The 16377-nt window shown below is 40.9% G+C and overlaps 1 protein-coding gene across 10 annotated transcripts in view; it reads right to left on the reverse strand.

Moving 5' to 3' along the window:
- The window catches only part of LOC124041906 (disco-interacting protein 2 homolog C-like), a 260125-nt gene extending 251944 nt beyond the window's left edge, over nucleotides 1-8181 (reverse strand). For 9 of the 10 annotated variants that reach the window (XM_046360053.1, XM_046360051.1, XM_046360056.1 and 6 more), the window contains exon 1: nucleotides 7804-8181. In XM_046360053.1, the coding sequence (XP_046216009.1) occupies nucleotides 7804-7882 (79 nt within the window). In that variant the 5' untranslated portion in view covers nucleotides 7883-8181. The remainder of the gene's footprint in view (nucleotides 1-7803) is intronic. The other variant, XM_046360058.1, reaches the window with a different exon arrangement.
- Nucleotides 8182-16377: the final 8196 nt, after the last annotated feature.

Genomic DNA, 16377 nt, shown 5'->3' on the forward strand with positions numbered 1-16377 from the left:
ATGGTACACTGACTGTTAAAGACAGCATTTAGCTAGCTGTATATCCACTAGGTAGGTAATACCAGTAACAGACCTTTCAGGATTTCCACAGCACAGAGACAGTCTAGCTAGTCTACAGTACATGTCATACTGTCATAATTCAAAAGTTTGAAGGTATTCTTTGGAGGCAACGGTGTAAATATTCATTTCCCCTCTGTCATGGGGAGAACACAAACCTGAGGGCTCACTGAAATGTCAGACAATGAACAATAGGCATTTGTTTGGCTTTGGCAGATTTCTGGACATAGAGGACAGGTTGACATCCTCTAATACCTAAGGGGTACATCCCAAATGGTTCCCTATTCCCTACATAGTGCACTACATTTAACTAGTGCCATATCGGTTCTTGGTCAAAAGTTGTGCAATATAAAAGGAATAGGGAGTTATTTGGGACGCAGTCAGAGAGAAATCAGAAAGGCAGCAAAGGTATAGAGGTGGTGGGCTCCCGTAACGGTTTGGTATGTTTAGTTTGTTGTTTTTGTCAAAAGAGACAGATCATACAGGTCTAAAAATACTGGACTTTCTTAGTGTCTTATAAATGACATTTTGTCCAATTCCTGCAGTCTGGTTCAAGAACAGTAATACATTGCTCAGGCTGGCTTATTCAACATCTCACAGTGAAGAATGTAGTGATTAGGTGAAGGGAAAAAAATGTTACGGTCAATGAGGTGCTGCCAGCGGAACATCGAATGAGTGAATACTAACAGTACCATGTCTGAAGTTTTAAATCACTGACAAGTCTTCAGAATCAATGATGATTAAATACTGTCTGAAAAAGGAGGACAAGGAGGACTAAGAGAAAGTCCTTACCTACACCCATCTGATCTGACTTACAATGGCTGTATTATGGAACCACGACTGCGAATGTGAATCAATAATTACAATTCTCTGAAGCTGCTGAATATCCTGTTCATTCATTGGTGAGGCAAGGACAGTAAAACTCAAGCCTCAAAATGAATAACTAAAGCCTCTAAAAATGTATACAGACCGGAGAATATTCTCAGGCAAAGGAGCCTCCAAGACCCTGGTATCTCATGTCATTTTCACAAGCAAGCGTCAACTCAAGACTACATATTATCGACCTGGGACCTTCGTGTCCTCATAGTCATGACATCTTGGAACCAACAGTGTCATCATCACTCTCATCACAACTTACCGCCAAGGAGGGAGGAGGAGAAAGACATCTCTATGGCAATTGCCACTCCAAAGGTAAGAGCACCAGGCACTTGGATGGGCTGGCTGAATCAGACACTTTCACAAATAACACCCTAATCCCTATATACAGTAGTACACTACTTTTGACCAGAGTACTATGAGCCCTGGTCAAAAGTAGTGCACTACACAGGGAACAGGATGCCATTTGGGACGCAAGCAGTGAAAGTCAAGACAGAGGAATTTGGGAGGATGCAAAAAAATATAGCAAGGCAAATACAGACTGGCTACTAAAAAAGGTAGTGAAGGCATCAGGTTTCTTGTGTACACCTCTACCTGCCTGTCTCCATTGACATTTTCTGCGAGCCTTGACCCTGGCCTGTCATAATTAATTATCCATGATAAACAGTAAACACTGACTCTCTTTGTATCTGAATGACATACCTGTGACAGTCTCGGTGAATGCTGCTAGGTACGCTGATGTGTGTGTCCTTATCATAAGGGCAAAGCAATTCTGCCCTACCAAGCAAAAAGGCAGTAACTGCTCATAGCGTCGAACTGAGAAAAACAGCTTTTATTTACCTTGGTTTCACAGTAACCTTATGCATTTACTGCTAACATGACCTCCATTTTCTCCAAAACACAGAGGAAGGATAGTTGTCCACATGATTAAGTATGTATTTAATGTAGCAAAAATTACATTAACTAATTTGACCAAATGAGCGGTTACTGCCTTTTTGCTTGGTAGGGCAGAAGAGAAGTGAGCACTTAAGTCATTATTGGCATGTTTCAAAATCCTTATGTCACAAAATGAAGGGCGGCAAGACACCTGTCATAATCTCAATCCAAAGGTCGGCGACTACACCTCGTTTTGATCCCAACTGAAAACAGTGGAGAGCGCAGAGCGTCATTATAACTCACCACCACCGGTCTGGCGTTGGGTGATTATGGCACTTTGACTCGCAACAGTGACATATTCTGTGAAATGCCAAGGATAGAATTCATTAAACATTCAAACAGAGGGGGAGAGCCACAGGCTTAGTCAGAGCTAGGCTGTACGACTCATTAGGTCGGCTGCCAGAATAAAACAAGGTTGTTTTATCAATGTACAAAATCCCCCCCACACGCCACAATATTATTCTGCTTTCAGAAGACAAAGAATCCTGAGTTGTCTGCATAAAAAAATAAAAAGTGTCAATGCACTTCACTTAGACAAAGAGTGTCTGATTTTAGCTTGAACGAAAAGTAGCAATGCACTGTATAACCACACCTAGCATATTTTCCTTGGCTACTGTATCATTTATTATTCAGGGTAATTTTCTCTGAATTCATGCATTCCAAATAAAGTGCATTGGACATATTGTAGTCTGCTGCATGTCTTGCATACAAACAATCAAGGTCAGGCCACATTATATGATATTTTAATTATAGGCCTGTAGCTTCAAAACAGAGCAGACAGAACTGCTATTAACAGTAGCTAGCTAGTACAGTGAGGATAAGTATTTATTGAGGAAGATAATTATTTGAGCTGTATGGCTTTAAAACGACAAATGTCTGACAGAAACAGGCATCATATCAGACCCAGACGTGACCAAGATGAGGCTGAAGTATGAAACTCCAAAAGGTGAGTAAGCAACAGGAGAAACTTATCCTTGAGTCGAAATGGTTTCTACATCTCTTCCTTATTGAAGAATCGGCTAGTCGGGGAAATGTAACATCACTGTCTGCACATACAACAGAGCGATCAAATGAAAGATCCTACATTTGTACTATGATGTATCATATTTATGCATGTGTTAGGCCCGGGTGTTGAACCACTTCCATTTGATGGAACCAAGTGAGGCAAGTTAATCAATTGAGTCTATTGACAGTTCAACATTTATGCCATAGCTATGTCAATAGGGTACAGCTGTGTGAACAGCAATGAATTAATGAAACAACGTGTTTAGAACAGGACACCGCATAACACTGATCTCTGAGGCAGAGGTCATGACACTGTTGGGCAATAGTGATAATCGAGCTCAGTGATTTGTTTTTTTTTGCATAAAAAGGGTTCACTACATGTGTCAAGGGGTATGCTAGCCAAACATCACGGAAGTACATGTTGCACCAAATAATGTTTTTGCCAATCTGATTGCTTCAGACATTTGACTAGTGATTAACCAAACCATGTATTTATAGCTTAACATGCCTACTGCCTCTAACATAATATGCCATTCAGCAGCCTCTGTCAATCGTTTCACTTATCAGGAGAAGATAATGCATGACTATGATTTCTTCACTGATCTGATTGCTTCGGATATAGCACATTTGACTAGTGATGACACTATGTATGTATACAGTCTAGGCCATTTCTACATGCCTACAGCTTCAGTAAAACTAGAAAACAGTATAAACCCTTAGCATGTAAATCAGTGGAGTGACAGAGTCAGACGCTGTGTCCCAAATACCACACCATTCCCTTTATTATAGTGCATTACTTTTTACCAGGGCCCACAGAGAATGCATCCAGATAATTAATAAACCCTGGCTAAGATACACACAGTACCTGTCAAAAGCTTCAATTATCAGGTGCATTTCAATTAACAGGTGTGCCTTGTAAAAAGTGGATTTGTGGAATTTCATTCTTAAAGCGTTGGAGCCATCAGTTGTGTTGTGACATGGTAGGGGTGGTATACAGAAGATAGCCCTACTTGGTAAAATACCAAGTCCGTATTATGGCAAGAACAGCTCAAATAAGCAAAGAGAAATGACATTCCATCATTACTTTAAGACATTAAGGTCAGTCAATCCAGAAAATGTCAAGAACTTTGAAAGTTTCTTCAAGTTAGTTGCAAAAACCATCAAGCGCTATGATGAAACTGGCTCTCATGAGGACCGCCACAGGAAAAGAAGACCCAGAGAACCTCTAATGCAGAGGATAAGTTCATTAGAGTTACCAGCCTCAGAAATTGCAGCCCAAATAAATGCTTCACAGAGTTCAAGTAACAGACACATCTAAGCATCAACTGTTCAGAGGAGACTGTGTGAATCAGGCATTTATAGTCTAATTGATGAAAAGAAACCACTACTAAAGGACACCAATAAGAAGACTTGCTTGGGCCAAGAAACACGAGCAATGGACATTAGACCAGTGGAAATCTGTCCTTTGCTCTGATCAGTCTAAATTTGAGATTTTTGGTTCCAACTGCCGTGTCTGAGACGCAGAGTAGGTGAACGGAGGATCTCCGCATATGTGGTTCCCACTGTAACGCATGGAGGTGGTGGTGTGATGGCGCTTTGCTGGTGACACGGTCTGATTAATTTAGAATTCAAGGCACACTTAACCAGCATGGCTAACACAGCATTCTGCAGCGATACACCACCCCATCTGGTTTGCGCTTAGTGGGACTATCATTTGTATTTCAACAGGACAATGACACAATACACCTCCAGGCTGTGTAAAGGCTATTTGACCAAGAAGGATAGTGATGGAGTGCTGCATCGATGACCTGGTCTCTACAATCACCCGACCTCAACCCAATTGAGATGGTTAGGGATGAGTTGAAGTGCAGAGTGAAGAAAACACAGCCAACATGTGTTCAGCATATATGGGAACTCTTTTAAGAATGTTAGAAAAGTATTCCAGGTGAAGTTAGTTGAGAGAGAACCAAGAGTGTGCAAAGCTGTCAACGCAAAGGGTGGCTACTTTGAAGAATCTCAAACATAAACAAATCAAAATATATTTGAACACTTTTTTGATTACTACATGATTCCATGTGTTATTTCATAGGGATGATGTCTTCACTATTATTCTACAATGTAGAAAATAGTACAAATAAAGAAAAACCCTTGAATGAGTAGGTGTGTCCAAACTTTTGACTGTATTATATATACACAAAAGTATGTGGACACCCTTTCAAATGAGTTATTGCCACAATTTTAGCCAAATAGCACACAGGCATGCAATCTCCATAGACAAACATTGGCATTAGAATATCCTTACTGAAGAGTTCGGTGACTTTCAACTGAGCACAGTCATAGAATGCCACCATTCCAACAAGTCATTTGGTCAAATTTCTGCCCTGCTCGAGCTACCCGGGTGATAGGGCGAGAAGTGGTAGGCCACATAAGCTCATAGAACAGGACCACCGAGTACTGAAGAGTGTAGCGGATAAAAATCTGTCCTCGGGTGCAACACTCACTACAGAGTTCCAAACTGCCTCTGGAAGCAACATCAGCACAAGAACTGTTCATCAGGAGCTTAATAAAATGGGTTTCCATGGCAGAGCAGCCGAACACAAGCCTAAGATCACCATGCGCAATGCAAAGTGTCAACTGATGTGGAGTACAGCTCGCCACCATTAGAGTCTGGAAACGTGCTCTCTGGAGCTTCACTATTTGGCAGTCCTGACGGATAAATCTGGGTTTGGCGGATGCCAGGAGAACGCTACCTGCCCCAAAGCATAGTGCCAAATGTAAAGTTTGGTTGAGGAGAAAAAAATGGCCTGGGGCTGTTTTACATGGTTCGGCTCCTTAGTTCCAGTGAAACGAAATCTTAACACTACAGCAAAAAATGACATTGCAGAATATTCTGTGCTTCCAACTTTGATGCAACAGTTTGGGAAAGGTCCTTTCCTGTTTCAGCATGACAATGCCCCCATGCACAAAGCGAGGTCCATACAGAAATGGTTTGTCGAGATCGGTGTGGAAGAACTTGACTGGCATGCACAGAGCCCTGACCTCAACCCCATTGAATAGCTTTGGGATAAATTGGAAAGCCAACTGTGAGCCAGGCCTAATCGCCCAACATCCGTGCACGACCTCACTAACGCTCGTGGCTGAATGGAAGCAAGTCCCTGCAGCAATGTTCCAACATCTTGTGCAAAGCCTTCCCAGATGAGTGGAGGCTGTTATAGAAGAAAGGAGGAGACCGACTCCATATTAATGCCCATGATTTTGGGATGAGATGTTTGACGAGCAGATGTCCATATACTTTTGGTGCTGAAGTGTAAGTCAAGGGGCACTGAGAGGACAGCTGGTGGACTGGTTTGATGTTAACATTCACCTGACAATCAGATTAGGTCGGTCCGGACACCTGTTGGCGTGCCGGGCCTTGCTGATTGACCTCCGTTAATACTCTCTATCCGCATAAGAACATCACAAATCTCCATGGTTCACAGCAGGAGGACTCAAGGCCGAGGCATGTACGTGTATATACCGGTTTTGACCAGAATACTATCACATTTCTTATTTCCTAAAATATAGTCTGAAATTGGACCCTATTCCATGCACACCTAGGTCGTATATATGTCAAGTGCCCCCCTCCTAAATCAGCACTGAGTTATGGTCTGTTGTAGCCTATCACTATCTACCCAAGGCGTTTGATCTCAGGAGCCCCAGTCAAAGAGGTTGAGCTGTGAATATAGGTCAAAGTCTGAGAGGTGAATAACTATGCATTTCATGTTGTGCTGGATAAGGACAGTCAACTATTCATATAAATAATGCAGTAAGGCACCCATTTCCAGAAGCTGTTTACATTTGATGCTTAATAACTCATAATTACCTAGACTCATGGTTTTCCAAAACAGTCTTGTGAGTAAATCTAGTTATGAGAACTATTCCACCATTCACACCACACAAGCATAGTGTGAATTAAATTAAATTTAACTTGCATTGCTCAAAAACTCAAAGTTATTGGTTGTCTGTGCATCTCATCCCCCAAAGTTGTCCTCACAGTTATAGACTTAATTAGACAAACCCCATATATATGAATACACTGAACAATGGAACTCTTTTTTTCTTTAAATAAGAGGGTAATATCAACATGCCCATATATAAAATTAAATAAGTGTAGAGCCTTTCCATTGCTTTTGAACATTTAATGGACCACAATAGAGAGAATGTATGTGCATTTTGTGTTTAAAAATTATTCAGAATAAATGGCTGAGCTCTGCAAATAAAAATGACAATTGCTTATGCTCACGACTCCCCATTATAACTAAAAAAAATTGGTAACGGCTCTTGCACCGGAAACATGACACAAAGTGAAGTTTACAAATAGTGTCGGTTATATTTGTAGGCCTACCCTAACGAATTTGGAAAAACATGTCAAATTCAAGACTATGGCTATAGTTTTGTCCATCGTCAACTTGATAGCAAAATAATGTGTTCTTCGGTCTTCAACAGCCACTTAGAAACGAACCTTTCACATGATAAACGTGACGTCTAGGCAACACTAGAGTGGACTAGGCTACTTTGTAACCGAAAAATGAGTTCCCAATAATACCTTGAATCAATCTAAAAATGCCATCAGTTGATACATTTGACAATATCAATGTTAAATTGGCGTAATGATTTGTTTCAAGGTCACAATCTTTCTATTTCTAATAGCCAAAATCTGATGATAACACATTGCACTCTGTGGTGTGATATAAAAGTACAATGAAACTGATATGTCGCAATGTACTGTGATTTGATTCAGCATGAATTTGCGGCAGTACTCTCTGCTAATTGCGCGCAAGATCCATCCATGAATTCCCACAAAGCTTTCCCTTTTCTCTGCAGCAAAGAATGTCTGTTTTTCTGCTAAATATAATAACTATATTAAGGGGACATTAAAATTTTGCTTACCTTCTGATAACTCCAGTTCCAGCTCAGCAAGTCTGTCTCGCACCTCCAAAGGAAGGGGTAAAGTATCACGGTCCGCCATTCTGCTTTAAAATTGTCTTGCTCTTCTCTTCTTCTCCTCACTGAGTCCAGTAAAGTCTTTCAACACTGACTGTCCTTTCTCCGCAGAGCGCCGATGCATAAGGCAAAAGAGTAGCGAGTTGAGTGGGAAATAGAAATGCGGAAAGCGTTTGGGCGAATTCGAATATCGCTTTGCTCTCGTTCTTATTCAAGTCCAGCCATGGTTGGTTGTCCCTGTAGTATGAAAATGTACTGCTACTGTAATTCCGAGCTCTGACTGCTGCTGAGCGATACACAAACGTTGCTGCCACACATTGAGGCACACACGAGAACACGATCGAGCCCTGTGGAGGGCGCCAAATACCCACTTTCAAGAACTGTTCGAGATTTTACCCCCTCTCTCCATCCAGAATAACGTTATGTTGGTTTAACATCCCATTGCCCCCCAACTGATCCAATATACAATATTTCAGAGGCTTCGTGGTGCAAAATCAGGGGTTGAAGTGCGCTGTTGTTTACGGGTTGGTTTGGAAAGGGGTTCGAGTTAAGGCTGGGCCCTTTCAGATATCACATTCATATGCATATATTGATTTTGTCATTCTACGAAAATGGTGGCCTTTTGAACAGTCTTTTTTTTATGTGTTTTATTTTTTACTTAGCAGTGTTAATCAATACAAATTACATCTTAATGTATTTTTACTACATTAAATAGATAAAAATGCTTGTGTTGCCTTCTCCCTGTATCTATATCTGTAGATATATCTGAATGACAATTCAGGCTTTCCAGAATATAAACTATTTACTTTGCATATAAATCAGACAGAAAAAGGTTCATGATAATGTTACATTTCGTTTTTATTAGTAATAAATTTACAAAACACATTTTTATATTATAACACCAGTGACAAACCGTCAGACTATTCTATTAAAACCAGCAGGAACATTAACACGAGTGACAAATCTGAAGAAAATATAGAATATCTAAGATGGTGGCCACAGTAGCTCAAACCGCACTTCTTAAATTGTAAATAAATTACTTACTCATGTGATTTGATAAATGATTTCAATCAAATGTCATTTTCCCTTACTATAAACTTTGTCACTTGTGTTACATCTTTGTTAAAGCTTCGCATGAAATTACCAAATTGCTAGCATATGAAGAGAGAGTGCAGACTCACCATATGTTTTTCAAAACAACTCCACCTCCAATTAACCTTTGACCCAGGAGGAAGTTAGCAAGGATGTTGCATTTTTTTAAATATATATAAATGGGGTAACACCAGTGACATGAAATTGAGGGACAGCAATTCCCTGTAAATTATTTATAATATGTAGTTAATATTTTTGTTACATAATCCACTAAATAACTATAATACTTTACTTTGTTTTATGACATTTCAATATTTTTTAACTCAAAATGTCACAAAACCACGATTCATGAACCGAGGGACAACGATTTTCATGGTATTGACCGTGTTCTTTGATATATATATATATATATATATATATATATATATATATATATATATATATATATATATACACATACACACTTGAAGTCAGAAGTTTTCAGGTTTGTAGGCCTCCTTGCTCGCACACGGTTTTTCAGTTCTGCTCACAAATGTTCTGTAGGATTGAGGTCAGGGCTTTGTGATGTCCACTCCAATATCTTGACTTTGTTGTCCTTAAGCCATTTTGCCACAACTTTGTAAGTATGCTTGGGGTCATTGTCCATTTGAAAGACACATTTGCAACCAAGCTTTAACTTCCTGAAGTCTTAATAAGATGTTAATTCAATATATCCACATAATTTTGCTCACTCATGATGCCATCTATTTTGTGAAGTGCACCAGTCCCTCCTGCAGCAAAACACCCCCACAACATGATGCTGCCACCCCTGTGCTTCACGGTTGGGATGGTGTTCTTCGGCTTGTTCTCCTTTTTCCTCCAAACATAACAATGGTCATTATGGCCAAACAGTTCTATTTTTGTTTCATCTGACGAGAGGACATTTCTCCAAAAAGTACCATCTTTGTCCCCATGTGCAGTTGCAAACCGCTATAGTCCACTTTTTTATGACGGTTTTGGAGCAGTGGCTTCTTCCTTGCTGAGTGGCCTTTCAGGTTGTGTTGACCTGTTTTACTGTGGATCTAGATATTTAGTACCCATTTCCTCCAGCATCTTCACAAGGTCCTTTGCTGCTGTTCTTGGATTGATTTGCACTTTTTGCACCAAAGTATGTTCATCTCTAGGAGACAGAACGCCCCTCCTTCCTGAGCGGTATGACGGCTGCGTGGTCCCATGGTGTTAATACTTGCATACTATTGTTTGTACAGATGAACGTGGTACTTTCAGGCGTTTTGAAATTGCTCCCAAGGATGAACCAGACTTGTGGAGGTCTACAATTTGTTTTCTGAGGTCTTGGCTGATTTTCCCATGATGTCAAGCAAAGAGGCACTGAGTTTGAAGGTAGGCCTTGAAATACATCCACAGGTACACCTCCAATTGACTCAAATTACGTCAATTAGCCTATCAGAAGCTTCTAAAGCCATGACATAATTTTCTGGAATTTTCCAAGCTGTTTAAAAGGTACAGTCTTAGTGTACATAACCTTCTGTCCCACTGGAATTGTGATACAGTGAATTATAAGTGAAATAATCTATCTGTAAACAATTGTTGGAAAAATTACTTGCGTCATGCACAAAGTAGATGTCCTGACCGACTTGCCAAAACTATAGTTTGTTAACAACAAATTTGTGGAGTGGTTGAAAAATGAGTTTTAATGACTCCAACCTAAGTGTATGTAAACTTCTGAGTTAAACTGTATATATCTCAATATAGAAAATGTTTGCAATATAACTGTCTTTTATATGTTTTAGTACTAAGCTATTGGATTTAGAATTTTTGGACCCCTTTAGGTATCCCCAAAAAAGATGACAAAATATTGAATTAGACTCTTACTACTATAGCCCATAGTGTCTGTCCTAAAATTCTTAGTTTCTGGCCATTTTAAGCCTGTAATCAAACCCACAAATGCTGATGCTCCAACTAGTCTAAAGGCGGCCAGTTTTATTGCTTCTTTAATCAGAACAGTTTTCAGTTGTGCTAACAATTGCAAAAGGGTTGTCTAATAATCAATTAGTCTTTAAAAAATTATACACTTTGATTAGCAAACACAACGTGCCATTGGAACACAGGAGTGATGTTTGCTGATAATGGGCCTCTGTATGCCTACATAGATATTCCATTAATAAAATCTGCTGTTTCCAGCTACAATAGTCATTTACAACATTAGCAACGTCTAAACTGCATTTCTGATCAATTTGATGCAAAAAGTGGTTTTCTTTCAAAAACAAGGACATTTCTAAGAGACCCCAAACTTTTGAACGGTAGTGTAAATTTTTTGTTTACACACACATTTAACCCCATGTTTTTTGGGCCACAAAACTACCTCCATTTGTTTGTATGGGTTACCTTCAGACCGTTCGGACGGTACAGACGTTTTTGTGAAAAGATGTCTCATGGTCTGACAAACACCGCTGTAGCTCAACCACCTGCCACCGCTGACACGGAAGGCCAAAATAGGCGAGTGCAGTGGATTGAGATGCAGCCCCCACACAAAAAACAGCTCTCTAGCTTAAACTAATGGATTTTGATGGGGATTATTTTCTTATGTTACTTAGATTGACGAATGGGTGCACCAACAGATTTAAGGATTACAACAGAAACATTGTAATATACAATATCTGACATTTTTCCTGGTGGTTAAGGCGGGGGACAGGAAAGCCACCGTTTTCGTAGAATGACCCTGTTCATGCATTTATGAATACCATACATGAAAATAGTCGAGTCACACGATAGCATTGCAGTTAGTTAAGCCTACATGTAATGTACCCTGGCAATTTCTTTTAGGCAATATTGCTAAGTAATGTTGCGGGAAACAGGTTGGGGTATGACTGTCACGGTCCCTGTCTTCTCACTGCCTTCTTACATTCTCTGTTGCACAATGTCTGCTTCAGAGATGTACAATATTTCACCTCCCTGATGAAGGCCATGCAGCCGAAACGCGTCGGTTTTTAAAAACGTTGTTTCTATTGAACATGCCATACTAATAAAGGCATTTTAATCAATTATATGAAGAGTGCCTTGTTCCTCCTTTCACCTCCAGCTCAAAGTGTAACCTGAGGAGCATTACGTCAGGAGTGTGTGCTTAGTCCCCTCCTGTACTCCCTGTTCACCCACAACTGCGTGCGCACGACTCCAACACCATCATTTAAGTTCGCAGTTGACAACAGTGGTAGGCCTGATCACCAATGATGAGACAGCCTACAGGGAGGAGGTCAGAGACCTGGCAGTGTGGTGCCAGAACAACTTCTCCTTCAACATCATAAAGACAAAAGGAGCTGATCGTGGATGACAAGAAACGGAGGACCTAGCATGCCCACATCAACAAAGCTGTTGTGGACCAGGTCGAGAGCTTTAAGTTCCTCGTTGTCCACACCACAGGTCCACACACATCAACACAGCTGTGAAGAGGTCATGACAACGCCTTTTCCCCCCGAGGCTGAAAAGATTTTGCATGGGCCCTCAGATCCTAAAAAATGTTCTACAGCATTAACAGCATCTTGACTGGTTGCATCACTGCTTGGTATGGCAACTGCTTGGCATCAGACCGCAAGACGCTACAGAGGGTAGTTTGTACGGCCCAGTACATCACTGGACCAAGCTCCCTGCGATCCAGGACCTCCATACCAGCTGGTGTCAGGAAGGCACTAAAAATTGTCAAAGCCTCCAACCACCCAAGTCAGACTGTTCTCTCTGCTACCGCCCGCCAAGCGGTACAGATGCACCAAGTCTGGAATCGACAGGACCCTGAACAGCTTCTACCCCCAAGCTAAATAGTTAAATAATTAACCAATACCGACCCTGAATATCTGCATTGACCCTTTTTTCACTAACTCTGACACTGCTGTTTACTATCGATTCTGTTGCCTAGTCACTTCATCCCTACCTATATGTACATGTCTACATCAACTACCTCGTACCACTGCACTGAATCGGTACTGGTACCCTGTGTATTTAGCCAAGTTATTGTTACTTGTGTATTTATTCCTTGTTATTTTTTCCCCTATTATTTCTCTGGATTGTTTGTAACGGCTTGTAATGAAGCATTTCACTGTTAGTCAACACCGGTTGTTGGCGAAGCATGTGACAAATACAATTTGATTATTATAATTCTCCAGAGGTGAGCTATCAAACCTGACACATTTAGAGCATTGCATTGACAGTGTCCCTCATCATTAGAGCCAACAATAACAATAAGCCTCTGGCTCTTTCAATGCATAAATTCAGATTCCAGACTTCTTGTCTCATGGCTGAACACTGCCACACCCAGGGCTTGCAAAGTGGTAGAATTCACCATATTACATTAGGCCTACCATTACCACACTGGCTCTTGTGAATGCTACCATCTTAAAAACGCCACCCCCCGATCCTGTTTCTTTGCCACACACGCACACTTCTTCGGATGAATAGGCTGCCCAGTCCAAGTCCCATGCTCTCCAGCCTCCTCTGAAGGAGGCAGGGAAGGTATGCATGTCCCAGTATGCCTGTACACATTAAGACAGATGGCCAGGATTGAGCCTGTCTGAGCCAGTTGACCAATGACGATGGTGCTGAAATGGTCATACACAAACTGTCAACATGAAAAGTGCATGTGCAGTAAAATAAGTTTACCTACCCACACAGCAAGAATACTCTAAGGGGGAAAGGAGTGGAATGGACAATGGACTGTTTTTGAGTGGGTGGGTCGGTGCATGTATAAGGCAGGTCGGGGGGTCATTTCTAAACTTGACTTATTATCATGTTCCATATACATGTATGTAAAGAAAGCTGTAATGCAAACATTGTGTAAAGAAAACAAACTGTAAGCCCATATCTTTATGCTGATCTCTCAGCAGCTGTATTTTAATAGGAAACAGACCAAGGCCCATCCCAAAATGGTACACTATTCCCTATATACAGTGCATTTGGAAATTATTCAGACCCATTGACTTTTTCTACATTGTTACATTACAGCCTTGTTGTAAAATGTATTACATTTTTTTTAAAGTCCTCAGCAATCTACACACAATACCCCATAATGGCAAAGCAAAAACAGGTATCTAGAAAAAAACAGAAATACCTTATTTACATAAGTATTCAGATTATTTTCTATGAGACTCAAAATTGAGCTCAGGTGCATCCTGTTTTCATTGATCATCAAAATGTTTCTGCAACTTGATTGCCGTTCATTTGTGGTAAATTCAATGAATTAGACATGATTTGGAAAGGCACACACATCTAAATAAAAAGGTCCCAAGGTTGACAGTGCATGTCAGAGCAAAAACCAGGCCAAACTGAGCAATCAGGGAAGATGGTCACTGACAAAGCTTCAGAGTTCCTCTGTGGAGATGGGAGAACCTTCCAGAAGGAGAACCATATCTGAAGCACTCCACCAATCAGGCCTTTATGGTATAGTGGCCAGATGGAAGCCACTCCTCAGTAAAAGGCACATGACAGCCCGCTTGGAGTTTGACAAAAGGAACCTAAAGTCTATCTCCTTAGAAACAAGATTCTCTGGTCTGATGAAACCAAAATTGAACTCTTTTGCCCGAATGCCAAGCGTCACATCTGGAGGAAACCTGGCACCATCTCTACAGTGAAGCATGGTGGCAGCATCATGCTATAGGAATGTTTTTCAGTGGCAGGGACTGGGAGACTAGTCAGGATCGAGGGAAAGATGAATGGAGAAATGTACAAAGAGATCCTTGATGAAAACCTGCTCCAGAGCACTCAGGACCTCGGCGAAGGTTCACCTTCCAACAAGACAACAACCCTAAGCACACAGCAAAGAAAACGCAGGAGTGACTTTGGGACAAGTCTCTGCAAGTACTTGAGGCCCTGCCAGAGCCCAAACTTGAACCCAATCGAATATCTCTGGAGACCTGAAAAGCTGTGCAGCGACGCTCCCCTGTCCAACCTGACAGAGCTTGAGAGGATCTGCTGAGAAGAATGCAAGAAACTCCCCAAACACAGATGTGCCAAGCTTGTAGCATCATACCCAAGAAGACTCAAGGCTGTAATAGCTGCCGAAAGGTGCTTCAACAAAGTACAGTGTAAAAAGGTCTGAATACTTAAATAGATAAATGCGATACTTCCAGTTTTTTTTATATATTTGCGAACATTTCAAAAAACCCGTTATTACTTTGTCATTATGGGTTATTGTGTGTAGATTTGGGGGAGGGGGGTGAAATTTAATAAAATGTTAGAATAAGGCTGTAACCTAACAAAATGTGGGTCTGAATACTTTCCAAAAGCACTATAGTCCACGACTTTTGGAAAGCTCAAAAATAGTGCACTATATAGGTAATTGGGTGCCATTCGGGACTTACCCATAAAATGCAAAAACAGCCATGACATGGGAAACGGAGTGGGAGGAACATGTGCTTGAATAGAAGGCCTACCACTGGAGAAGTCTTTTTAAAGAGGGGTTACAAGTTGCTTATGAACAGGTCTACTTGTTAACAAAATGGCTGCAGCTGCAAGACAATCGGATCAAATAAAACTGTGGACCCATGAGATGTTTGAAGAAGCCTATGGTTTTGTGTGGGGAGTGATACACTGGCTTAATCTAATAGGATTGTGGTGTGCTGTGGAACAAATCCTCCAAGATGTCAGTGTGAATATGTTGCCACCTTGTGGCTATTATTTTGCATGAAAATACAGAACAGCATTCCAGTAGACTTCGATATGTGGTGGATGGACAATGGCTTTGTGTGTTAATTTGCCTGCTGAAAAAAGACAAAGGAATATCTGAAAAACCTTTCTATTTTTGGACAATGGCTCATGGCATTATAACATGTGCAGTTTGAATAGGATGGCCAAAAACAACCAACCCTGGTAGAACACAGGATTCCAGGCAATTTTTGCGAGAACACAAATCTAGCATTAGAAAATAAATAGGAGAGAAGCTGTGGGGTGTCCCAGAAAGCAGGATTAATTTAGCTAGCTAAGAAGCTGACAGTCATATGCCTTCTCTGGTTAATTTAGAAATATTAAACTTTAATATGGGTTGTTGTGTCTATTATACCATTTCAAGTCTACACAGTACACAAAATATTAGGAACACTTCCAAATATTGAGTTGCACCCACTTTAGCACTCAGAACAGCCTCAATTCGTCAGGGTATGGACTCTACAAGGTGTCGAAAGTGTTCCATAGGGATGCTGGCCCATGTTGACTCCAATGCTTCCCACAGTTGTGTCAAGTTGGCTGGATGTTTCTTTGGGTGGTGGACCATCCTTGATACACTGCAGCATTGCAGCTCTTGATACACTCAAACCGGTGCACCTGGCACCTACTACCATACCCCATTCAGAAGGCACTTCAGTATTTTGTCTTGCCCCTCCACCCTTTGAATGACACACATACACAATCCATATCTCAAGACTTAAAAATCCTTCAACTCATCCACTC

This window comes from Oncorhynchus gorbuscha, linkage group LG08 (assembly GCF_021184085.1).
Source record: "Oncorhynchus gorbuscha isolate QuinsamMale2020 ecotype Even-year linkage group LG08, OgorEven_v1.0, whole genome shotgun sequence".
NCBI lineage: Eukaryota > Metazoa > Chordata > Actinopteri > Salmoniformes > Salmonidae > Oncorhynchus > Oncorhynchus gorbuscha.